Source organism: Pristiophorus japonicus, chromosome 3, assembly GCF_044704955.1.
Source record: "Pristiophorus japonicus isolate sPriJap1 chromosome 3, sPriJap1.hap1, whole genome shotgun sequence".
NCBI classification, from domain to species: Eukaryota; Metazoa; Chordata; class Chondrichthyes; family Pristiophoridae; genus Pristiophorus; species Pristiophorus japonicus.
Window position 1 is genome coordinate 194,681,461 of NC_091979.1, and position 27,671 is coordinate 194,709,131.

Genomic DNA, 27,671 nt, shown 5'->3' on the forward strand with positions numbered 1-27,671 from the left:
CTCATTCCAGAGACTTAAATCACAAAAATCTCGGCTGAAACTCCAGTGCTGTGTCGTCTTTCAGATGCAACGTTAAACTGAGGCCCCGTCTGCCCTCAGCTGGATGTAAAAGATCACGTGGCACTATTCGAAGAGCAGAGAGTTCTTCCAGTGTCCCGGCCAATACTTATGCCTCAAGCAACAGCACTAAAACAGATTATTTGATCATTATCACATAGCTGGTTGTGGGATCTTATTGTGCACAAATTGGCTGCCACGTTTCCTATATTACAATACTTCAAAAGCACTTCATTGGTTGTAAATTGCTATGGGACAGCCTGAGGTGGTGAAAGGCACTATATGAATATACAAGCTGGATCTATTTATTCAAAATATTGGAACATTGACATATCAATCATTCCAGATAATTCTCTGATTAAAAGCCATACAGAATTTTCAAAGACCGTGCAGTCAAAACCATATTACATCACAGTAACAGAATACAGTAAAAATAGCAATGTTACTTTATCACTTCTGGGGAAAAAGTGACCATCATGACACCACAAACACTCATTTTCGACCATTTTCTTCAAACCATCTATACTGATCTTTTTAGGGAATGGTACAAAAGGACTAAAAGGGGTAGAAGAAAAATATTACAAGTGGCTCCTTTCTCCCTCCCTAAACAAACAAAAACATATGATTGAAGTGAGGAAGTTTTCTTTTTTTTTAAATTAGGATCTTAAGTACTTTGCAACAAATGCAGATAGCATCACATCAGGTCTTAGTCTGCTTCCGGGCCTCAAGTACTCACAGCTACACATGGGTTTAGCAATACATGCCACAAATTGTTTTATTGTGTTTTATATGAGTAATAAGTTATACATTGTGCTTATAGTCATACATTTGTATTAAAAAAAAAATGGTTTATAGTAAGGTACAACACCTCGATCTTGCAAGTGTTGATCCTACAAGTTTCGGTATTAAACTCAGCTTCCTACAAGGATTCCCACTATAATCACAGAAAAAATTTGGGTTGTTTTCGTGAAGGCTAAAATGAGCAAGAGTGAAATTTTCTTTAACTTGGCAGTTTTGAAATATAAAAAAACATTGATTCTTTTAAAATATCTCCAACAGAAGGGGTCTACAGGGCATGAAGCTAACAATTTGAAGTATGTGGCCTTGTGAAATACTGATCATTCCAGTCATTAGGCCTTCATTATTGAGCATCGGTATTAAATATAAATCCCTTTAGGCATCTGTGAAGGATTCTTCCCTTTACACATCTTTGTGGTGTGCAGATAAATTTAAGAATTTATATTAATGTGCACGATATTGAAGATGGCATTCAGACTGCTCTAATGTGAAAATTGTCTCAAAGTAATAAAACATTTAAGTGTTCTGTGTGCACAGAATGGTTCAGATTTTTAAAAAGCAGTATTTTTTTTCTTCGTTCACATTTAACACCGGGTATGTGATAAGAAATTATATTCAGCGGTAAAAAGTAGAATTTTTCCAACACACGTCCGTGACACCCAATATATTCAGTCCCTCACGTGCATAAATTCCATGTTTCAAATTATCATCCAGTACGCTTATTTATTGGAAGCCTGTTATGAAAGTTTTTGCAGCATCATACCACAAATGCTTAGTAATCACAGTAATGTATCTTAAAAGCTGTTCAAAAGCCTTGAGTGTTTCATTGATGATAAATATTTAAGTATATTGTATCAAATTCTATCGCAAGGGGATTGAAGATTACAGTATATATTACCACAGTGACAACACTTCAAAAGCAAGGCTGTTGAGCACTTTAGGGTACCCGGAGGTTGTGAAAGGTGCTATATAGATGCAAGTTTTTATTGTCATAGATCTATTCGATTTGCACTGGAGTTAGCGATGTAAATGCCTTAGGTGTCCCATCATTGAGAAGGTCCTGCCTTGACTGTGGAAGGAGCAATATTGCTGGGCTGAATATTCTTTTTCTCGTTGCAAGAATTCTTATGTAATCCTAATTGTTATAAAGAGAGACGGTATCTCTTGATCACCTTTAGTCGTCACATTTTATGCTCGTTAGAAGTAACCCGAGAGCAGACATTTTGTGTCAAATCTCCCTTCTTGTAACAGCATGGCTTGTCTACTTTCCATCACAAATGATAAATTTACCCATAATCTATAGATCCTATTTACAGGGTGGATTTTGATGAGGGGCAAGTTCCACACAAAGTATCTGCTCTCAGGCAGCCCCCACTGTAACTCTGACATATGAAATGGCATAACAAAAGCATAAACATAGGTAGGCTCTACATTTGAAATTATGACCAGTTTAGTAAATATATCTTTTTTTAAAGAAATTAATAAATGAATTGGTTGAGTGACATTTTTAGTTGGGGTATGAAACAAATTGCTCAATGGAGAAGCACTTGAGCGCCCATTTTATTGCATACAAGAGAAAATGTTAATGGCTTAATTGCGGATGGAGACTTCCTGGGTTGTGGAACAATGGGAGCAGCTAACAGGTACCCAGTGTTTTCCTCTATAAAAATTGGTATTGGCTCATTTGGGATTCTGTAGAAAATCTCAACTTGTTTCAAGACCATTAACTATTAACTGCCAACTATTCCTCTGTATGTACATATAATTGTAACCCAGGCCCCAAACATCCCTCATGGTCAAGGCAAGTGTCTAGATGCTGTGTGAACATACTAGGAGCAAAGATTCAGATTTTGATCACATCCTCACTAGCAGCAAGACAGATCCTGATTTTACATCACATAATATACTCATCACATCAAATAACTCCAAAAATTCTTTTTTGGGGCCCTTAAGACTTAAAAGTTTGTTACAAAGCAATAGCAGATTTTTCTTACTTTCATAAGCCCAGCAAGTATGCATAAGGTACACCTTTTAATAAATTGATCATTTCAGTTCTGTACACTACTGAAGAAATGAAATATTGAGGGGAAGAATAGCGGGATGAAGATTTCTCCAGAGGATGAGGTTCACTCTCCATTGCATTTCTTGCAGGCCTGCTATAGAGTCAATGGCAGAAGCCTGGGAGCAACTAGCCAGCTCATCTTCACCATCAGGGGTTGCATGGTAAAGATGAAGTAAAAAAAATGTTTTTTTTAAAAAGCCGGAAATTACTTTTTGCAACGGAGAGAATGACCAGCTGAGTGCAACTGTTTGGGGAAGTGGGGCAAAAGAGAAAGATTTTTAGTAATAACTTTTATTTATATTGCACCTTTAATGTAGTAAAACGCTCCAAGGCGCTTCACAACAATTTTATAAAAAAGGTTCTATGATCAAAGAATTTAAACGAACACAGAGCCTCTCCAATTTGTCTTAAATACTACTTCAGTGAATAATTTGTTGTTCAGATTTTATATTACCTTCGGCTTACAGGCCAAATCACATTGTCACATCCTGCATAGTGTCCTCGACACATTAACATTGCGAAACAGCTTTGTGCTACAATTGTTTGGAATTGTGGATACGTATGCCCAATATGGCGAGGTTAGACCAAGGCTTAGAGAACACAATGCAATTATATCCACTGCACAGCAATGTGACCAAACTGTATTATTCATACCTTTGAATGAGAGAAGTAATTACCTGCAATGTGAGCACTCTTTACCGGACAATGAAGAATAGGATTACATTTGAGACCAACAAAATTTGTTTAGGAACTTGTTCAAAAGCTCCAATATGAACCTCAAAATAAGGTAAAACGGTATAAGTTCTGACAGCGCTCCAGAGAACATGAAGAACTTAAACGGGGATATTTTGCTGCATAGCAGACCCCGATTTCACTGGGAGAAAAAAATGGTATGGCCAGTTTTGTCACAGTCTGTGTTATGGCTATTTGTAACTTCCTATTCCCATCTGCACAACTTATTATGCTTCCTATCAGTATTTTCTCCAGGTCCTATAAGCAAACTCTTCTCACCTCCACTCAAACAATCCAATTATTTCCACTAATAATCAGCTGTGGGCTGAAACACTTACACAATAAGAAATTCAAACAAAATACACTATTCATAAAGACGCGATCTGCTGAAACAGCAGTTAGTGTTATTACCTGAAGAAACTGCACATTTACAGTTTGTGTTAAAAGGGAGGTTCCACACTGAACAGCCAAAGTAAAGTTCTGGGACCAGTTGAAACTCTCATACTTTCACAATACATCCTAGAATAGTGTTGAAGGCACAGTGGCACACTTTTGGTAAATGATGAAAGAAAATAAAGGTAAAACGCAGTGCATACACATTTAGAGTTTGGGTCCCATTTTAAACAATGGAAACAGACGGCACCAAAACTTTGTACACTCTGTTCTAGTGGGAGTTTTGAGGATATAACAGCCCCATTATTTCAAAAAAAGTTAAACTTCGAGTTTTGTTTTTCATTAAAATGGCAGACATTCCTTCTTACTTAGTACTTCATGACCAAGAGGGTGGGCAAGTTAACTGCTCCCCAAGCACTGCAATTGGATGAGAATGACTCAGGGCAACTGGCCTGTCAGTTCCTCTCCATTTCTATTTGGACCAGACCACCATTGCTCAGTGCTTTCCTGCTCTGTGCTTTGCCCCCACCCCAGCCCAATATCATGCCATGGCAAAATTAGGAAGCAGGGGAAACTGCAGGTTCAAATCTGTTTAATCTTCTAGGACACAAAAAGCTCACTAGTGCTCCAACACACCATCATAATGGTGTGTTGCAAGATACCCAGCCTTAATGTTGCATCTGTATGTAAAAAAAATACAAAGATATGTTCTTGTGTGCTTGTACATGCAGCCAGTTTGAGTGCCTTTGGCAACTGCAGACACTAATGTTCCAAATTACTGTTCGAGCAATAATCTAATACCTGTACTGAAGTACGAAATGCACCACATATAATGGTAAATAAATTTTCAACCTGGCTGCAGGATCAATTTGGATTAAGCTCTGTAAATGTTTGATCTGGATTTACAGCAGATAGTCCTGTAATGCAGGTCAGCAACCTCATCTACAATATATTCAGCACAAAGATAACGATGACGAATTCCCAATTTTAGCAGGTCATTTTCCTAGCCTTCATTCACCTTAATGGGCAACTGACAAAAGTTGTCTCCAATTCAAACTCATTTTGTTTGTTTTTTTATAAAGAAGAAAGCTGGGTAAAGGGAGAAAAGTTAAAAATCCCAGTCACCATCTAGCCCCTGTAAGGGACTGATTGGCCCATCTCCGTGTGACTGGGAGGTCCCTGCTGTGGCCTGAGAACCTGAGAGTGGCACCGCTGGTCGAAGCAGATTTATCAGCGCCTCCCTGGTCTGTTTTTTCACCTGCAGAGAGGGAAAAAAAATTAAAACCAGTTACTGCAAGGTAGTGTGCAAAGGCTGGGGCTTCCAAAATGGCACAAGGTAATCTCCAGTGCAAGAGTATGCTTCTGATAAAGCCCTTTATTTAAACCTCAGCGTGAGCTAAATATTAAAATGTTAACCAAAGTAGAAGCATGTTACTGAACATTGAATCTTACAGCTGGTCCTGTAGCTGTTTATCATAGTGGCAGAACTCAATACAATTTACTGATATTCATACAAGCTGCACCACTGCACGCCATCCCCTCCCGTACCCCCGCCCCTGCCGAAAATAACCAAAATACTCACCTGTTTGAAAAAGGGGTGTGCTAACAACATGCTTGCTGATGGTCTAGAACAGAAGAGAAGTAATATAAAAAGTTGGTCAGATTAATAGTTACAAAAAAGACTCCACTTTTCACAATATAAAAATATATATTTTTTTAAAGACGATCTAGACCTGTTAATTCAAAGTCACAAATCAAATTACTGTTTAGTTTGAATTAGAATTGCGTAAAAGGGTTACTGTGTCATTTTAATGCAATTAAACAATTCAAATTATTGGATAATTTAATTTTCTTTACATAGAAGCATACAAAATAGATGCAGGAGTAGGTCATTCGGCCCTTCGAGCCTGCACCACCATTCAATATGATCATGGCTGATCATGCAACTTCAGCACCCCATTCCTGCTTTCTCTCCATACCCCTTGATCCCTTTAGGCGTAAGGGCCACATCTAACTCCCTATGGAATATATCTAACGAACTGGCCTCAACAATTTTCTGTGGTAGAGAATTCCACAGGTTCACAATTCTCTCAGTGAAGAAGTTTCTCCTCATCTCAGTCCTAAATGGCTTACCCCTTATCCCTAGATTGTGACCCCTGGTTTTGGACTTCCCCAACATCAGGAACATTCTTCCTGCATCTAACCTGTCCAATCCCGTCAGAATTTTATACGTTTCTATGAGATCCCCTCTCATTCTTCTAAGTTCCAGTGAATATAAGCCTAGTCTATCCAGTCTTTCTTCATAGGTCAGTCCTGCCATCCCGGGAATCAGTCTGGTGAACCTTCGCTGCACTCCCTCAATAGCAAGAATGTCCTTCCTCAGATTAGGAGACCAAAACTGTACACAATATTCAAGGTGTGGCCTCACCAAAGCCCTGTACAACTACAGTAAGACTTCCCTGCTCCTATACTCAAATCCTCTCGCTATGAAGGCCAACATGCCATTTGCCTTCTGCATTCAAACTTTCAATCACTGATGTACCATGACACCCAGGTCTCGTTGCATCTCCTTTTCCTAATCTGCCGCCATTCAGATAATATTCTGCCTTCCTGTTTTTGCCACCAAAGTGGCTAACCTCACATTTATCTACATTATACTGCATCTACCATGCATTTGCCCACTCATCTAACCTGTCCAAGTCACCCTGCAGCCTCTTAGCATCCTCCTCACAGCTCACACTGCCACCCAGCTTAGTGTCATCTGCAAACTTGGAGATATTACTCTCAATTCCTTCATCCAAATCATTGATGTATATTGTAAATAGCTGGGGTCCCAGCACTGAACCTTGCGGTACCCCACTCGTCACTGCCTGCCATTGTGAAAAGGACCTGTTTATTCCTACTCGTTGCTTCCTGTCTGTCAACCAGTTCTCTATCCACATCAATACATTACCCCCAATACCATGTGCTTTAAGTTTGCACACTAATCTCTTATGTGGGACCTTGTCAAAAGTCTTTTGAAAGTCCAATCCACTGGTTCTCCCTTGTCCACTGTACTAGTTACATCCTCAAAAATTTATGAAGCATGATTTCCCTTTCATAAATCCATGCTGACTTGGACCGATCCTGTCACTGCTTTCCAAATGCGCTGCTATTACATCTTTAATTGATTCCAACATTTTCCCCACTATCGATGTCAGGCTAACCCGTCTATTTTCTCTCTCCCTCCTTTTTTAAAAAAAGTGGGGTTACATTAGCTACCCTCCAATTCATAGGAACTGATCCAGAGTCTATATAATGTTGGAAAATGACCACCTATGCATCCATTATTTCTAGGGCCTCTTCCTTAAGAACTCTGGGATGCAGACTATTAGGCCCTGGCGATTTATCGGCCTTCAATCCCATCAATTTTCTTCACACAATTTCCTGACTAATAAGGATTTCCTTCAGTTCCTCCTTCTCGCTAGACCCTCGGTCCCCTAGTATTTCCGGAAGGTTATTTGTGTCTTCCTTAGTGAAGACAGAACCAAAATATTTGTTCAACTGGTCTGCCATTTCTTTGTTCCCCATTATAAATTCACCTGATTCCGACTCTGCAAGGGACCCTCATTTGTCTTCACTAATCTTTTTCTCTTCACATATCTATAGAAGCTTTTGCAGTCAGTTTCTACGTTCCCTGCAAGCTTACTCTCATACTCTATTTCCCCCCTCCTAATTAAACCCTTTGTCCTCCTCTGCTGAATTCTAAATTTCTCCCAGTCCTCAGGTTTGCTGCTTTTTCTGGCCAATTTACATGCCTCTTTCCTTGGATTTAACACTATCCTTAATTTCCCTTGTTAGCCACGGTTGAGCCACCTTCCCCGTTTTATTTTTACGCAAGACAGGGATGTACAATTGTTGAAGTTCAACCATGTGATCTTTAAATGTCTGCCATTGCCTATCCACCGTCAACTCTAAGTATCATTCGCCAGTCAGCCTAGCCAATTCACGTCTCATACCATCGAAGTTACCTTTCTTTAAGTTCAGGACCCAAGTCTCTGAATTAACTGTATCACTCTCCATCTTAAATGAAGAATTCTACCATATTATGGTCACTCTTCCCCAAGGGGGCTCTCACAACAAGATTGCTAATTAATCCTCTCTCATTACACAACACCCAGTCGAGGATGGCCAGCTCTCGAGTTGGCTCCTCGACATATTGGTCTAGAAAACCATCCCTTATACATTCCACAAAATCCTCCTCCGCCGTATTGCTACCAGTTTGGTTAGCCCAATCTATATGTAGATTAAAGTCACCCATGATAACTGCTGTACCCTTCTTGCATGCATCCCTAATTTCCTGTTTGATGCCATCCCCAACCTCACTACTACTGTTTAGCGGTCTGTACACAACTCCCAGTAGCGTTTTCTGCCCTTTGGTGTTCCGCAGCTTTACCCTTACAGATTCCACACCATCCAAGCTAATGTCCTTCCTTACTATTGCGCTAATGTCCTCTTTAACCAGCATCGCTTCCCCACCTCCTTTTCTTTTCTGTCTATCATTGCTGAATAGACATAAAATTCTGAATTGTCAGGGGTAGACTGATTTTTTTTTCTCCATGCTGCACACCATCGCCAGTATGGTAAGTAGGCAACCTGTTCAACAATGCTGCCCTAAAGCCAAATATAGCCATGCCACTGCGAGCATCTTGCTCTGATTCTCTCCATTTGTACAGAAGTGCTTTCTTTATCCTCTGTTGCCTTTCCTATTTTCCTCCAGTTTGTCCAGCTGATAGATTGCCCCAGTTGGTTCTACTGCTACTTATCCAATTGTAGACAAAGCATCTCCAGCAATGGCTTCTCTTCCCATCTCTACATCATTACCTCTAGAATTCCCTAAGCATCTGAACTTGCTCCCTCCTTTTCATGCTGCCACTTGGTGATATCATCCAAAGACTTGGGGTCAGTTTCCACATGTATGCTGATGACACCTAGCTCACCCTCTCCACCACCTCTTTCAACTGTTCCACTGCCTCTGTGCTGTCAGACTGTATATCATGATATCCAAACTTGGGTAAGCTGCAATTTCCTCCAGTTAAAACACTGGGAAGACCCAAGTCATCGTACCCTTGCTATCGGTTCCATGCTCTCCCTGGCCAGTCTCTACTTGAAATAGACTGTTTGAAATCTCAGCGTCCCAATTAACACGGAGCTGAGCTTACATATCCTCTCCATTACAAAGACCATCTACTTTCATCTCCGTAACATTCCCACCTCCCTCCCTGCCTCAGCCCACCTGCTGCTGAAACGCTCATCCATGCCAGTCACCTCCAGACAAAACTATTGTAATGCTCTACCAATCTCTACCCTCTAAACTTCAGTTCATCGAAAACTCTGCTTGCCTGTACCCTACCCTAGCCCGCACCAAGTCCCGCTCACCCTTCACTCCTATCCTCGTTGAGCTACATGGGCTCTCAGTTCCCCAATGCCTCCCATTTAAAATGCACATGTTTAAGTCCCTACATAGCCTTGCACCTCCCATCTCTTAACCTCTTCCAGACCCACATAGAACCCTTAATTTCCACCCCATCCCTGCCTTATTCCTTCATTAGTAGCCATGGCTTTAGCCAACTACACTATTCCTCCCTGTGAAGTACTTTTGCAATAAATGCTTCTTGTATCCTGCACTGGCCTTTTCTGGATAGCTGAGAGCAAGAATTTGGAATGTGGAGCTTCAAAAGCACAACCAATTGGAGCCCAGGGCTGGAGGAACAAAACCAACTTTGCAAGCTCAGTCCAGCATTTTGGTGACACACCTACTGTGTATCCCAGAGATTCCAAGGCTGATATCTTAATGCAGTACTGAGGGAGTGCTACATTATTGGCGGCATCATTTTTTGGATGAGATGTTTCATCAAAATTTAAATTAAACATCGCTAAAAAGGCTCCTAACATCTGCTAGATACCATCGCTCTATACTTCCTGCTCCAGATTCTGCTGAACTGTTGCCTCTTGCTGGGATCCAGTTCCACAGGTGGCAGGCAGCCCTGAAATCTGGCTCAGTAGCAATTCTTCATGACAGCCGAGATACTGAATCCCAGCAGGTTATTCCGAAATGCTGTTCTTACCATACATCCTCGTCCCAGATGGTGTCACTGGACTGTGGCCAGGAGTGGAGAACACAGGCACAGGCGGAGGGCAAATGTGCCTCAAGCGCTGCCTGACTGAGATCAGCTAATACAGGAGAGACGAGAGCTCAAACGCGACACTTTTAAGTCTGTGCAGTTTAGAGCTATACAGATTAATGCCATTACCCACAAGGTTATCAGACAGGTTAATATTGGAATTGTTAACTGTGTCAGCCATGGATCAGTGGTAGCACTCTTGCCTCTGAGTTAGAAGATTGTGGGTTCCAGTTCCACTCCAGAGACTTCAGCCCAGATGAGACGTTAAACCGAGGCTCCGTCTGCCCTCTCAGATGGACATAAAAGATCCCATGGCATTATTTTGACAAAGAGCAGGGGTGTTCTCCACAGTGTCCTGGGCAATACTTTATCTGTCAACCAACATCACTTTTATTAAAAACCATGATCTGGTCATTATCTGACTACTATTTCTGGGAGCTTGCTGTGCGCAAATTGGCTGCCACATTTCCTACATTACAACTGTGACGACAGGTCAAAAATACTTAATTGGTTGTAAAATGCTTTGGGATGTCCCAAGGACGTGAAATGCACTTTTTAATCACATGGGTCCCTAATACATTCAAATCTACACAGTGGTGCAACACGTGTTCACAATCCCCAATCTCAACCACAGTGCAATGGAGAACAGAGGCTAGAAACTTCCCCACTGATAGCAAGGAAAGCAGGCAGATGATATGCAGCATAGATAGATTGAGCAAAAATGTGTTCATTCTAATCAAACGAAGAATGATTTAGTAGACCTACCGATTTTCAGGCTCTCTCTGCAGACAGAGCTCCACAAAGCTGTGAAAGGCAGCAGAGAAAGTTTTATTCATTGAACTCGGGAATCGCTCACTTGTGTTTGTCCTCATCATGCTGCAGGTGGCAACACTCTCCCCAATTCCAGAATCCACCCCAGAGCGGGAATTCTTCATCACGAGTTCCTTTGGAGGGAAACTAAGGTCTACCAGACACAAGGAGCCCCTCAGCTTCTGGAGCAGCATCTGTGAGAAATATTAAAGGATTAGACAGTCAATACTTTCAACTATCCTTCTCTCTCCTCTTCATCCACAGGTCAGCTCACATTATACACACTCTTAAGGTACAGTGCTCCATGTTAAAAGATTAAAGAAAAAAAGATCACCTGCGTAGGCCGCATATCCTGAAAGGGAACCTGGCCTCTGGCTAACTCACATGCCGTGATCCCAAGGCTGTAGATGTCAGACTTCGCATCATATCCATGCAAGTCCTAATGTGGAAGAGAAGACACAGTGTTTGAAACTCAAGAGGGTGGTAATGGGACAAGTTTTCTATACTCCAACTCGTTCAGAGAGTGTGGATACTGAAATCCAGCTTACCACATACCAAAATACATTGAAAAGACCTGCTCCTTCCATCCTCGCATTCAAGACACAGTGGCAGTCAGCCTCCTTTGAGTGTATTGGACATAGTTTGATTCACACTCTGCTCAACAGCCTTTAGCCTCATTATAAATCAGTAGGCAAGAGGTGAAATTTGAGCAGATCCATGCCAGATTTCTGTACTCACCTCCCACTCCAACATTTAAAGCATGCCTAGTACAAGAAACTGACCCAGACAGTTAGGAGGTAGAGGCAGCTCTGCAAGTGAAATTCTCTTGCCTCCCCCCTATACTGCTCATTTTGGCCCTTAAACAGAATCCTTGGCTGAGTATTCTGCACATGTGTTAGTCAAGTACTTTGCAGGCAGGTGGTTTAGATTATGTGACCCACTCAAACTCCTCTCTCCCTCTTCATATACAAAGAAAAACACAAAGCAGTATACAAAGCAGGACAAAGGGTTTGATTAGGGCAGGGAAAATAAGAGTACGAGAGGAAGCTTGCAGGGAACATTAAGACGGACTGTAAAAGCTTCTATAGATATGTAAAGAGAAAAAGATTAGTAAAGACAAATGTAGGTCCCCTACAGTCAGAATCAGGGGCAGTCATAACGGGGAACAAAGAAATGGCAGACCAATTGAACAAGTACTTTGGTTCGGTATTCACTAAGGAGGACACAAACAACCTTCCGGATATAAGAGGTCAGAGGGTCTAGTAAGAAGAAGGAACTGAGGGAAATCCTTATTAGTCGGGAAATTGTGTTGGGGAAATTGATGGGATTGAAGGCCGATAAATCCCTAGGGCCTGATGGACTGCATCCCAGAGTACTTAAGGAGGTGGCCTTGGAAATAGCGGATGCATTGACAGTCATTTTCCAACATTCCATAGACTCTGGATCAGTTCCTATCGAGTGGAGGGTAGCTAATGTAACCGCACTTTTTAAAAAAGGAGGAAGAGAGAAAACAGGGAATTATAGACCGGTCAGCCTGACCTCAGTAGTGGGTAAAATGATGGAATCAATTATTAAGGATGTCATAGCAGCGCATTTGGAAAGAGGTGACATGATAGGTCCAAGTCAGCATGGATTTGTGAAAGGGAAATCATGCTTGACAAATCTTCTGGAATTTTTTGAGGATGTTTCCAGTAGAGTGGACAAGGGAGAACCAGTAGATGTGGTGTATTTGGACTTTCAGAAGGCTTTCAACAAGATCCCACACAAGAGATTAATGTGCAAAGTTAAAGCACATGTGATTGGGGGTAGTGTGCTGACGTGGATTAAGAACTGGTTGTCAGACAGGAAGCAAAGAGTAGGAGTAAATGGGTACTTTTCAGAATGACAAGCAGTGACTAGTGGGGTACCGCAAGGTTCTGTGCTGGGGCCCCAGCTGTTTACATTGTACATTAATGATTTAGACGAGGGGATTAAATGTAGTATCTCCAAATTTGCGGATGACACTAAGTTGGGTGGCAGTGTGAGCTGCGAGGAGGATGCTATGAGGCTGCAGAGTGACTTGGATCGGTTAGGTGAGTGGGCAAATGCATGGCAAATGAAGTAGAATGTGGATAAATGTGAGGTTATCCACTTTGGTGGTAAAAACAGAGAGACAGACTATTATACAGAGTGACAGATTAGGAAAAGGGGAGGTGCAACGAGACCTGGGTGTCATGGTACATCAGTCATTGAAGGTTGGCATGCAGGTACAGCAGGTGGTTAAGAAAGCAAATGGCATGCTGGCCTTCATAGCGAGGGGATTTGAGTACAGGGGCAGGGAGGTATTACTACAGTTGTACAGGGCCTTGGTGAGGCCACACCTGGAGTATCGTGTACAGTTTTGGTCTCCTAACTTGAGGAAGGACATTCTTGCTATTGAGGGAGTGCAGCGAAGGTTCACCAGACTGATTCCCGGGATGGTGGGATTGACATATCAAGAAAGACTGGATCAATTGGGCTTGTATTCACTGGAGTTCAGAAGAATGAGAGGGGATCTCATAGAAATGTTTAAAATTCTGGCGGGTTTCGACAGGTTAGATGCAGGAAGAATGTTCCCAATGTTGAGGAAGTCCAGAACCAGGGGTCACAGTCTAAGGATAAGGGGTAAGCCATTTAGGACCAAGATGAGGAGAAACTTCTTTACCCAGAGAGTGGTAAATCTGTGGAATTCTCTACCACAGAAAGTTGTTGAGGCCAATTCACTAAATATATTCAAAAAGGAGTTAGATATAGTCCTTGCTACTAGGGGGATCAAGGGGTATGGCGAGAAAGCAGGAATGGGGTGCTGAAGTTGCATGTTCAGCCATGAACTCATTGAATGACGGTGCAGGCTCGAATGGCCGAATGGCCTACTCCTGCACCTATTTTCTATGTTTCTTACCCATGCAAAATTCTGGAGGTCAGCAAAATATCACTTCTGAACATGGAGAAAAAAAAACTACGATGGTACAAAAATTGATTTCTTCACAAGATTCACAACAACAGGCAGAGGGAATTCTGGTTCTGAGTATAGTTGAAGACAAGCTGTATTGACTAGGTTTGTATTCCCTTACATATAGAACATTAAGGGGTGACCTAATGGAGTGTTTAAGATGATTAAAGGAGTCGATAGTTTCTCTCCGTCTACCCTATCTCCTCTGCTGGGGGAGTCCAGAACAAGGGGCATAACCTTAAAATTAGAGTTAGGACGTTCAGGTGTGATGTCAGGAAGCACCTTTTCGCACAAAAGGTAGTGGAAATCTGGAACTCTCGCTCCCAAAATCTGTTGAGGCTGGGTGTCAATTGAAAATTTCAAAACGGAGATTTAGATTTTTGTTACACACAGGTATTAAGCGATATGGAACCAAGGCAGATAAAATAGAGTTAAGATACAGATCAGCCATGATCTAATTGAATGGCGGAACAGGCTCGAGGGGATGAATGGCCTATACTTATGAAATAAATTAGTTTCAAGGGAGTAAATATAAGCCTTTGTTACACAAAACTATTAATTCTGTTTAAAACATCACCCAAATGAACAATTGCAGACATTACACTCGAAGTAGTGTATTAAAATTACTTGTGACATACAGTGCTGAAATAGATAAACCAGTTATTCTGCATTCTTCACACTAACTTAGATCAGTACCTAACCAAGCAAGTTATAGCGCAGCTAAAACTTACCTGCTGGAGAACTTCAGGGCTCAGCCAAGGCAAAATAGAAGCACTGAACTCTGGGAAATCATACACAACTCTTAGCCTTTGTCCATCTGTGACCATACTGCAGAGACCATGCAAACCAGAGAGATAAATGTGTCCCTCCCCAGATATAAGAATATGGCTGGGTCGAACACTCCTGTTGAAGAAAGAGAAAAAAACTTTAAAAAAAACTGATGAGCTCAGCTTGACTGCATTTGGAAATTTTTCTGAAGGAACAGCATGGGAATGAATGACTCTGCTCTCTAAGACCCGTCAAAATTTGGAGGTGAAATCAGTCTCGACAGTCTCATATTGAGTAGATGTCGGTCAACGTCAAACTGTCCCTCCAGATCTACACCAGCAGAGATTCAGTCAGTTATTTTACTAACAGAAGCCAAAGGAAGTTGCACTAACATAGTCAGCGTTGAACAACTTGCATCTTTAACATAGTGAACCATTCCAAGGTGCTTCATAGGAGTGTTATGCAATAAATATGACACCAAGCTGCATAAGAAGAAATTACGGCAGATGACCAAAAGAGGTAGGCTTTAAGGAGAGTCTTGAAGGAGGAAAGAGAGGTAGAGGCGGCGTGATTTGGGCAGGGAGTTCCAGAGCTTGGGGCCAAGGCAACAGAAGGCATGGCCACCAATGGTTGAGCGATTACAATCAGGGATGCTCAGGAGGGTAGAATTTGAGAAACGCAGACATCTGGCAGGTGGGGGGGGGGGGGGGGGCTGGAGGAGATTACAGATAGGGAGGGGCAAAGCCATTGAGGGATTTGAAAATAAGGATGAGAATTTTGAAATCGAGGCGTTGCTTAACCGGAAGCCAATGTAGGTCAGCGAGCACAGAGGTGATGGGTGAATGGGACTTGGTGCGAGTTAGGACATGGGAAGGGTATAATGTGGAAGGCCAGCCAGGAGTCTAGAGGCAACAAAGGCATGGATGACAGCTTCAGCAATGGATGAGCTGAGACAAGGGTGGAGACGTGCAATGTTACGAAGGTGGAAATAGGCGATCTTAGTTATGCTCCGGTTATGTGGTCAAAAGCTAATTTCAGGGTCAAATATGACACCAAGGTTGCGAACAGTCTGGTTCAGCCTCAGACAGAATTTGGGGAGAGGGATGGTCAGTGGCTAGGGAACAGAGTTTGTGGCGAGGACTGAAAACAATGTCTTCCCAATATTCAATTGGAGAAAATTTCTACTCATCCAGAACTGGATGTCGGACAAGCAGTCTGACAATTTAGAGACCGTGGGGGGGTCAAGAGAAGTGGTAGTGCGGTAGAGCTGGGTGTCATCAGCGTACATGTGGAAACTGCCGCTGTGTTTCTGGATGATATCGCCAAGGGGCAACATGTAGATGAGAAATAGGAGGGTGCCAAGGATAGAACCTTGGGGGACACCAGAGGTAATGATGCAGGAGCAGGAAGAGAAGCCGTTGCATGTGATTCTCCGGCTCGAATTAGATCGATAAGAATGGAGTCAGGCGAATGCAGTCCCACCCAGCTGGACGACAGTGGAGAAGCATTGGAGGATAGAGTGGTCAACCGTGTCAAAGGCTGCGGACAAGTCAAGAAGGAAGAGGAGAGATAGTTTGCCTTTGTCAGTCATAAAGGATGTCATTTGTAACTTTGATGAGAGCCATTTCGATACTGTCCAAGGATTTTGGAGAGGAAAGGAAGGTTGGAGATGGAGCTGTAGTTTGCAAGGACGGAGGGATCGAGGGTTGGTTTTTTGAAGAGAGGGGCAACGATGGCAGATTTGAGGGAGAGGGGGACAGTACCCAAGGAGAATGAACCGTTAACAATGTCAGCTCACATGGGAGCCAGAAAAGGAAGTTGGATGGTCAGCAGTTTGGTGGGAATAGGGTCAAGGGAGCAGAAAGTGGGTCTAATGGACAGGATGAGCTCGGAAAGGTCATGAGGGGAGATCGGGGAGAAACTGAAGAAAGATGTGAAGTCAGGGCTAGGGCAGGGGGCTTCCTGAGAGGAAGTTTGGCCTGACGGGCTAGGGGATGGAAGGGAAGAGGCAGTAGCAGCCAAACGGATGGGCTCAATCTTAGAGACAAAAAAGTCCACGAGTTCCTCATATTTATTGTCGGAGGTGTAATCCATGGGCATTACAGGAAAAAGTTTATTTTTAAAAATACTCATTCCCTTAATTCTGCTTTCAATCGACTAATTCATGCAGTTTCATTTTTCATTTAGGTACAGAGCTTTTTCATTAGTGTCTAGATTTAAAACAACATTGGCACCTTATGTTTAATAAATGGGCTAACAACTGTCTTAAAATAAAAGACAGGAATGCAGTGTGAACATGTTAACCCATATGCCAACAGGGCAATCAAATCCTCAAGTGAAAAGAATTATCTCAAGATTGGGGTGAAAGTGCAGCATTAGAACAATACCAGTATTTGACTGCGTCATTGGAGACAGCGCGGTTAGATCTTAACGTACAGCAAAGGAAACGAATGTTAAGCAACTGTGACAGAAGAGAGCACAGATAATTATATCCAACAATTGTACGAAAGCAGGAAGACAGTAGTGTTTCCTGGCAGCGAATACGAGGGGTTTACGGACCGCAGCGGTTCAAGGCGGCGGCTCACCAACACCTTCTCAAGGGCAATTAGGGATGGCCAATAAATGCTGGCCTTGCTAGCGATGCACACATCCTATGAATAAAACGGTGCAACATTACAAAGAAATACATGAATGCATGCTAACACTGTACACTTGTTTAATTTGGCTCATGTAGAGCAGCAATATTTACACCGTTGGAGAAAAAAGCCTCTTATTTTGTAACGGAGTTGGCTTTAATAGGATAAATGCAGATACCATTTTCTCGCGATCCAAACTGAATGCCCTCCATGACCTCACCCCTCTCCATCTCTGTAACCTCCGCCAGTCTTACAACCCTCCAATTCTGGACACTTGCACATTTCTGATTTTCACCACTCCACCACTGGCAGCTGTGCCTTCAGTTGCCTAGGCCCCAAGCTTTAGAATTTCCTCCCTAAACCTCTCGCTTTTGCTACCTCCTCCTTTAAGACGCTCCTTAAAACTTCTTTACCCAAACTTTTGGTCATCTGCCCCAACATCTTATGTGCCTTGGTATCAAATTGTCTGATAGCCGTTTTCGCAGAGGAGTGGTGTGCGGCAGTATGTTTGGGTGCCGCAACAATTGCCAGATGAGAAGTTCATTCCGAAAGCAAAATGTAAATTCTCCAGGAAGCACCTTAGGAAGTTTTACTACATAAAAAGGCACTATATAAATGCAACTTGTTGAAAGAGCAGCAATATAAAAGCCCCTCACTATTTGGGAGACAGCACGCACTGAAGTATAACCATTGCCAAGGTCGGTCACTCTGTGGGCTTCTCCTTGCAATTTTAGTCACATTTTTATAACAGGTGTGAATGGAAAACCAGGAGATCACTGGATTTACCACAGGAATGTTTACATCACACGTCTGTCGCTAAAGAATCAAAGCAGTATCACGGTGCAGCTCATTCACACTAATGCACGAGTGTATGTTCAAAAATGAAAACAGGTTAAAGATGATCATAAGGTTGGACCTTCTCCAGAAACCGGTCTTCGGAAGCCATAAAAACATGTGACAGTAATGACAACAGGGAGATATATATTTTTTTTTTAAAGGTGGTGGGGGGGAAAAGAGAACGAGAAGGGAGAAAGTTCATACAAAAACAAAAAAACTGGTTGGCTTAAAATCTAAATTTACCTGTGAATGCATCCCATTCGATGAATATAATCCAAGGCCTTCAGGACTCCGTAAAAAATATGTGCAATGAGACTTTCACTCATGCCTTCAGTAAAATATAACTTTAGGAGGCTGCTGGCAGAACCTACACAAGGTCAGAAAGGCATGGTCAGGACAGGTTTGTTAATTAAATGTGGCTTTTAAGTACAAAATGTAGGACACAGCAGATCGGAACAGAGGAAGCTCCCTGTCCAGGTTTTATCTTACCGTAAGCTGTAAATGCCATAATGACCCATAGCTCGCTGCCCTCTGCGAAAATGGCTCTGTGTGGCAGTATGTTTGGGTGCCGGAACAATTGCCAGATGAGAAGTTCATTCTGAAAGCAAAGTGTAAATTCTCCAGGTAAGGCACAACACATTCGGGGCAGTTGTGGCCATGTTCAAGAAAACACAAATAATAGTTTCCTGCACATGGAGTGAAGGCTGCATTCTTCCCTGAACATGCCAGCAAGTCTTTTTTGGCTGTTCTTTATTTTTAAAACTTACAGATCTCTGGAAAAATCATGGCTATGTAATGTCACGTTGCATGGAGCATGTAACTCATTGATTCATTGAGGAGTAGGTTTGATGACTGGCATTTACCTGGACTTCATCTGGATAGCAGTTGGTGTGCTACAATTGGCTTTAAGACTCCTGTATAAGGGAAGTTTCATATCCAGATTCCTATCCAGTGACCCCCTACTGAAAAGTATGTGTGTGTATGGATGCAATCCACAGTCAAATAAATCACCAACATTCACATGTGAAAAAGGGACATTCGGTAAGCTATCAAAGGGTCACTGGCTTCAGGGAAAAGGGGGCAGGGGAACAGTTCGGAGATGCACATCAGGATATTTATTCAGATATCTCTATGTAACCATTCAACAACATGTAAAAGCTATGATATCAATTAACCAATATTTTGTACTTCTACTGTACTGACCTGTAAGGAGGACAGATTTTCTTCAGAACAAGTGTCCATATTAGTGCGTTTCACCACCACCATGTTACCAGATGGGATGTGTTTAGCCAGGTTCACCGTGGTTAGGTTACTAAAACTCTTTCCTAACACAAAAACAAATAAAAATATTAAAAGACACAATAATCAAATTATTAGGTTTTGAAAGGCATTATATAAATGACAGTCTTTCTTCTCCCGGCATGTTAATCCTCTGTAACAGAGCCAATAGCTGCGAGGCAGGCCTGTGGCAATATAATGCCATCCCGCATACAATGCCAAGTCTTACGCATTTTACTCTGCAGATTGTGTCTTTAGGCACATGCAATCTTTGAAGTAAGATCTTAAATTGTCTGCCAGTTCGAGCAGACATTTAAAAAATCCCTCAGTGCCTTCAGAAAAGCAAGGAGTTTTCCCAGTGACGTGCGCAACATTTATCCCTCAACCAACACCATTAAAACAGATTAACTGGTCATTTATCTTGGTCATTTGTGGGATCTTGCTGTGCATAAATTGGCTGCCGCATTTGAACAGTGACTACAATTCAAATGTAATTCATTGGTTGTGAAGCACTTCAACATCCTGAGGACATAACACTCTGCAAATTATTTATTTACAAATCAAATGTTATGTGCCCCCCTCCCCCCAGATATTTCTACGTCCAAGGCATGGTGTAACTTTCTAGATTGACAAATTGTCACATTGTGTCTGTGATGCAACTGTATTCTATAATTAATTTATTTGGATCATTAGTTTTTTTTTTAATTACCCCAGCACACCTGATACTACGTACTAAAAGGCTGAATTCCTGATGACGCAGTGGGTAAATGTACCATCATAAAGTTACAATGTCAACCCTGGTCAATGGTGAGTAAACTGGTTGTGGGTTCAAGCTCCACTCCAGGGTCTGAGCACATCATCTAGCTGATGTTTTAGTGTTGTACAGAGGGAGTGCTGCATGGTCAGGGAAGAGGGGAGCGATCTTATGGAGGAGAAGTTACCCTGAGGCCCCATCTACCTGATTAGGTGGAACTAAATGATCACAAGTTGCTATTTATCCAGGACATGAAAGATGTTATGTAAATGCAAATTATTTGTTCAATGATTTCAGCTGGAAAGACAGTTTGGGTGCTCTTTTTGGCTTCAGATTCCTTGTGCTGGGAAGAAATCCAGGTATACTTTCCACTTCTAATCAATATCTAGTAAAATCTTCTGTAAACTGTTCACATGTAGACATCTGTTGAGAACAGGAATAGCTTGGTTGTGATGTCATCCACGGTCGAATCGACTGTCTAGGCTTACCATTTTAATTCACACCAGAAAAATGCCTACTGGACAAGGTACAAAGGGCTAATGTCACCAGTAGAACTGCACTCCTGTGTCTTAAGAAGTACGGGAGAAATTGGATTAAAACATTTCTAGTATTTACTGCAGATGCTGCTCTCGGTTTAGACACAATTTATTTGGTGCAGGGAGTGGTTATGTGGAATTCTCTGCCACAGATCCTGTTGAATTAATACATTTCAAAATGGAGTGGTGAAAGGTTTGGGAGATTAGGCTAAGTATCCTGTGAAGAAAATATTAGCACAGACTACTTGGGCCAAATGACCCGTTTCTATTCTGTACCATTCTATGATTCTTCATTCAAGCACTATGTCTGCAATGGCATACCAAATGAAGCAAATTCAGAAAGTACTTTTACCAAGTTCAGATAGAAGCTCATAGTGACTGGCAATGGTTGTGTACATCATCTTTGTATCTCGCAGAGAGCTCTGTGAATGCGCTGAAAACTCATCTCTCTGTGTAGAGGAAAAGAAAACACACATTACTGGATGAGTAGAAGCTCAGGACAGGAAGGAGAACTGCAGTTGTACGTATTGCATCGTGATAAAACACTCGCAGGTAAGCTTTGATGCCAGATGACAGGAAACAAGAAAATAAATTGGGATTGGTACCCAACCTTGAGAGAGTTTACTTGCAAAAGGATCATTGAATTAAATATCTGAGTTGCACTGTATTTAGACATGTATTCACTAGTTTCTGAGAAAGGCTATAGCCCAATAGTAACCATGACACATCTACAATTGTACACAGTAAATAAGTATACTATTAATATACACTACAATACTTCTGCATTGTAACTTGATGCACGTTATTCAGAAGCAGCTGAAATAGTGCAGTAAGTCTGGTCCTGCAGGTTTCATATACAGGGTAGAATTTCTTCTTTTGCACTCAAGTGCATTGAGGAAAATCAGGTAGGGAGGACTGCAGATTCATAATGAAGCCTGCCTAATTTTCTGTCCATTAATTTGAATAGGTAGTCCTCCCAACCTATTTGTACTCTGTCCAAGTGATAATTTACACCCAAGCTCAAAAGGAAGTAATCTGCCCCATAATGTTTTGTGCCCAATAAAAAGAGATGATTTTTCTCAATGCATAGCATCCCTCAGAGAGAAAGCTTCTGCTTGTGTCTATCTCATAATACAGGATCCCTTCCAAACCTAACTTGACTGTTGGACACAAACAGTCATACGCACTGAAACTGGTGTTCTCAGTCTGGCACTACTCAGCTCAGTTCCAGGATAATGTGAATGTGTCCAATATGCACTTAATAAAAGGTCCACTACAAGATTACTTTGCAAAAACAGGCCAGAAAATGCTCGAGTCAAATGAAAAGACGTCACTACCAATTATGTACGCTTACCTCTCCCGCAGCGCTATCATGTGAAAACCAAAACCTACCAGATGCAGACGCTCTATCCCATCTACCTGGCTTCCAGCATCAATTGATTCTATTTCTGTCTGGGAAATGCAGGAACAGTCCTTAAAAAGAGAAAAAAAATATCTTAAATCAAAGCTATAAAGTAATTAAAACTGAGATGAAGGGGACAGGTGAATGGAGTCTGGAAGTGGATTTCTGCTGTCTACGGCCACTAATGAGTCAAAACAACAGAAGGTTGTGAACACCCATCCAATATGAGATACATCATCATATGCAGTCCCTCGAAATCGAGGAAGACTTGCTTCCACTCAAAGTGAGTTCTCGGGAATTACAGTCTCTGTCGCAGGTGGGACACAGTCATTGGTGGAAAGGGTGGGTGGGGGGTCTGGTTTGCCGCACGTTCCTTCCGCTGTCTGCGCTTGTTTTCTGTATGCACTCGGCGATGAGACTCGAGGTGCTCAGTGCCCTTCCAGATTGTTCTTCCTCCACTTAGGGTGGTCTTTGGCCAGGGACTTCCAGGTGTCGGTGGAGACTTTATCAAGGAGGTTTTGAGGGTGTCCTTGAAACGTTTCCTCTGCCCTCCTGGGGCTCGTGTGCCGTGCAGGAGTTCCAAGTAGAGGTCTTGCTTTGGGAGTCATGTCCAGTATGCGGACAATGCAGTCCGCCCAACGGAGCTGGTCGAGTGTGGTCAGTGCTTCGATGCTGGGGATGTTGGCCTAATCGAGAACACGGACGTTGGCCCTTTTGTCCTCCCAGGGGATTTGCAGGATCTTGCAGAGGCATCGTTGGTAGTATTCCTCCAGCGATTTGAGGTGTCTACTGTATATGGTCCACATCTCTGACGTGGGATACAAGCCAGCATCAAGGACAAATTACCTAGAATTTACAGCACAGAAATAGGCCATTTGGCCCAATGGGTCTATGCCAGTGTTTATGCTCCACACAAGTCTCCACTCACCCTACTTCAGCTAATCCTATGAGAATATCCTTCTATTCCCTTCTTCCTCAGATACTTATGTAGTTTCTGCTTAAATGAATCTATGCTATTTGCCTAAACTACTCCATGCAGTAACTAGTTCTGTATTCTAACCACTCTCTGGGTAAAGAAGTTCCTCCTGAATTCCTTATTGGATTTATTAGTGACTATTTTATATTCATGGCCCCTAGTTTTGGACTGCCCCACAATGCCCCTCTATGTCTACTCTATCAAACTCCTGCATAATTTGAAAGGCCTCTATTAGGTCACCTTTCAGCTGTCTCTTTCTAGTGAAAAAAAGCCCAGCCTGTTCAGATTTTCCTGATATTTATAATCTCTCAGTTCTGGTATCAATTTTGTACATTCTCCAGTATCTCTATATCCTTTTTGTAATATTAATTTAATACATTAAATAATTAATATCCAAATTTGTTGACACAGATCTTTACAATACCAGCCCAGCCTTTAATTAGACCCCCCACAGTCATTACATTAGTGCTCCAGCGAGGATATAATAAAAAGGACCATCAAACTAATCTTCTCAGAATATTCCAGACCTCCCAATCACTTTGTCTTTCTTTACCTGAAATATTCTTCTTATTAATTTGCCAACATGTTTTGTTTCCATTTTACTATTTTTCCCATTTGATTTATTTGTTATCTTTATTCCTTTCCCTAGGTCTTCACTTTTCTTTCCCAACTCCTGTCCTTTATATGTTCTTGCATTGTATTTCATTTTGGTTTTAATTCGGACTTTTATATCTCTCCAGAGTTCTGTATTGTACATTTCTTCTTCCTCTTTCCTCCTTTGTCCCAGGTTCCTTTTGAGTACCTAATTTTGGTGGTGTTGCCATCAGTCTCTTTCCCACAACTTCTGCATCTCTGGAGCACAGAGGTAATGACTATGGGGGGTGGAGGGGAGCTAATGTAGGCAGTTTACTCTTCCTCCTTAAAATGTATTGTTGTTAAAGGACAGTGGTGTCAGCCATCGCTCAGTTGGCAGCACTCTCACCTGAGTCAGATAGTTGTGCGTTCAAGTCCCACTCCAGAGACTTGAGCACAAAAACCTAGGCTGACACTCCAGTGCAGTACTGAGGGCGTGCTGCACTGTCAGAGGTGTCACCTTTCGGATGAAACATTAAACCGAGGCCCTGTCTACTCTGAGGTGGACGTAAAAGATCCCATGGCACTATATCGGAGAGGAGCAGGGGAGTTATGCCTGGTGCCCTGGCAAATATTTATTCCTCAATTAATCTCACGAAAAAAATTATCTTGTCATTATCACATTGCTGTTTGTGAGAGCTTGCTGTGCACAAACTGGCTGCCGCATTTCCTACCTTACAACAGTGACTACACTTCAAAAGTACAACAAAAGCAAAATACTGCAGATACTGGAATCTTCAAAAGTACTTCATTGGCTGCAAAGCGCTTTGGGACGTCCTGAGGTCTCTATGTAAATGCAATTATTTCAGTTTTTGAGAGTTATCTATTCCTCACTGTTCATAGAATCATAGAATGGCTACAGCACGGAAGATGGCTGTTCGGCCCATCGAGCCCCGCTGCAAATTTTGAGGACATTTTGTACTCTACACCCTGGTAATGTGATGTGCAACATGTACAACCACTGGTACCTGTTCAGGCAAACAGGGCTGCGGTTGCATTCAGAATAAGGCATTTTTGTAACAACTTTGGGTTGACTTACCAGAAAAGACATGGGAAGCTCCTGATACACTTAGTGACTCACATGAGCACAGCAATCCTGAAAATGAGAAGTAAATATATGAAGGACAGTCCTGTTTTATTTGGCTGCAGATTAAACACAGGCCAACATAATGATGCAAGGTAGATGTTTCTGTAGTTCCCTGTAAAAGTACATAAAGCTGTACTAGTTTTGATCCTATATCCCCCTCCAGGTAGTGAATGTCATGTGAAATCAAACAGCCACAAGAATAGCAATAAAATGGATAAAGAAAATTGGAAAGACAAATAATGCTTTTTATATTTTAAGCAGCAACAGATACTGCAGTGAATTTAATGGGGAGGTAACTCTATGGGCAAGTATTGACACTATTACATATTCACCCGAGTACTTCTTTGATGTGGTGTTTTTTTTTATTGTTTAAGAGTTCCTTAGAGCCCAGGATACAAACACAGTAACACAAGGCATGGGCCAATCAGTGTTTACAGTCTCTTCAGAGACCAATCATAGTTCCATATGTGTATCTCTCCCTCACCCTCTCTCTAATACCTGTATGGCAAACATTAACACCTATTCGCCCCCCAACCATCCCATCTCCCCCTCTCGTCCCTCTTTTCAAAACAGACTCCCTGCCCTTCTGTAGTCGCTAATATTAAACTGTGGGAACAGCTCCAAAGTCACATTGAATAACAGCACAACAGTACTAAAGAACTCCGCACAGAATTTCTACTCTCGGGTTGCCTATGACCAACAATTTTAAAGCAGAAAATACAGCAACAAAAGTCACCAATATGGCACTTTGGATGGATAGACTTGCTTTTGAAATGTGCAGAGTGAAGTTTTGTTTTATCATTAATTTCCTCTTTCTCTCCTGATCAGTGCTATCCGCCCCTTATGTCACCCAGATGCCATCTTTCATAAGTGTGACTAACCTGTGTGTAAACAGGCTGTTTCTGACCTTGAGGGAGGAATCACAGGAAATACAATTCTGTCCATCCTCAATGTCCACTTTCCAGCAGGGCATGACTGGATGTAGGCCATTCTCATCATCATCAACTTGGAATAGGCTATTCTAATGCTCCCCTGACCACCCTCTCACTTTCCACCCTCCATGCACTTAAGATCATTCAAAACTCTACTGCCCATATTCTAATTCATACCAAATCCTGTTCATCTATTACCCCTGTGCTCGCTGACCTACATTGGCTCCCAGTCTGGCAGTGCTTAATTTTGAAATTCTCATCCTTGTGTTTAAATCCCTCCATGGCCTCACCACTTGCTATCTCTATAACCTCCTCAAGTTGTCCAAGAACTCTGCATTCCTCCAGCTCTGGCCTTTTGTGAATACCCCACTCCATTCAACCCAGCAGTGGCAGCCATGCCTTCAGCTAGATAGGCCCCCCCGCCAAGCTCTGGAATTCCCTCCTTAAACTTCTCCGCCTCTTGCTCCCTCCTTTAAGACCCTCCTTAAAAAGCCATCTCTTCCTATTATTCTCATGGTTGGCTTGGTTATGTGTGTCTGATTACACACCTGTGAAACACCTTAGGATGTTTTACCATGTTAAACATGCAATATTAATGCAAGTTTTTGTTGTAATAGCAGGCAGGGCAAGAATCATGGCTGATTGATTCTCTCCCCACCCCCTTTGTGCTAGGGGGTGTTGAGCCCAACTGTCATATTCCTTCTGCAGAGATGCATAGACCAAGAATTGAACCTGCCACCTACCTAATCTGTATGGCTCTGCACCAGACACACAGATGCACTTTTCTACTGAGCCACCAAAAAGCCAAACATTGCTGTTAAGCAGAAAAATAGAAACAGTTTGAAAAGTGGTATATTTTACTGCAAAATAAATAACGGTCGATAGAAAACTATTGTAGAAACTACTTGTTCACATTATTTAAACTTTACAACTGTATGCCAACAGAAAATCCAAGCTGTTGAAATTTGATACGGTGTTAATAAAATATAAATAAATACTGGTGTGGTATTGCTATCAATAAGTGCACTTACTAAAGGTACTACATCATTTCCAAACAATATCAACAATATCTAGGAAAAAGATCAGTACTTCAATACACACCCTTCTGCCTCGAAAGAAACACACTGGACTCTTGAAAATGAAATGAACTTCTACTGCGAATACTTTGATCAGCCAATCGAAGGTACTGAAAAATAAAATAACATTAAGCCACCAATTCTACCCGTTTCACCCCCTTGCATCAATGTAAAAAGTTGCCATTTTACATATATAAAGATTGGTTGATTGCAAATAAGCACAGTGACTTTTTATTGCAATTTACAAAGAAGTCGATGATCGATCACATATTCTAATGACCGAAGGCACTTAAAGCATAGCCCCCTCGTCCCTTTCCCGGAAAAACGCTAAGTTCTTGTAGGGGGAAAGAGATGTCTGCCCCGTATCATGGCTTTAAATGGCATTGTATCTGACGGTTGTCCATGTGTCACTCCTGATACCTCATTGGGGGCCCTCCTGGAGCCGCCGGGACCGGGCTTGGGACTGGGACTGGGAGATGACCAGGCCTCGGACACCGGGAGTCCGAGCACTGGGAGCAACAGGCAAACGCCGAGTACTTCATCCCGCCAGGGCCTCCAGCTTTCTTTTTAAATGTCTTCCTGCTCCTCCCCTCCATTTCCCAAGGCCGTATCTCCAGCCCACCGGGGCTACGGTTCTCTCCCAGCGCTTTCCCTCCTCTTCCTCCATCGGAGCCCAGCTGCGCCTCTCTCACCTGGGCCGGGGGGGAGGGGAGCGAAGCGACCCACTGCATATGACGTCACAGAGTCCCCCTCCCGCCCAGAGCAGCGG

General features: G+C 42.3%; 1 protein-coding gene across 1 annotated transcript; it reads right to left on the reverse strand.

Annotated features, from left to right (window-relative positions):
* Nucleotides 1-346: 346 nt before the first annotated feature.
* On the reverse strand, nt 347-27,671 carry stradb (STE20 related adaptor beta). Its single transcript, XM_070876172.1, has 13 exons — nt 27,323-27,671; nt 26,928-27,012; nt 24,847-24,903; nt 22,189-22,269; nt 21,149-21,245; nt 19,432-19,553; nt 18,718-18,826; nt 18,472-18,595; nt 14,719-14,890; nt 11,351-11,455; nt 10,972-11,210; nt 5,625-5,667; nt 347-5,300 (listed from the first exon to the last, which is right to left on the reverse strand). Exons 3-13 carry the CDS (start codon nt 24,856-24,858, stop codon nt 5,151-5,153), a joined length of 1,254 nt encoding a protein of 417 aa, XP_070732273.1. The 5' UTR covers nt 24,859-24,903; nt 26,928-27,012; nt 27,323-27,671; the 3' UTR covers nt 347-5,150.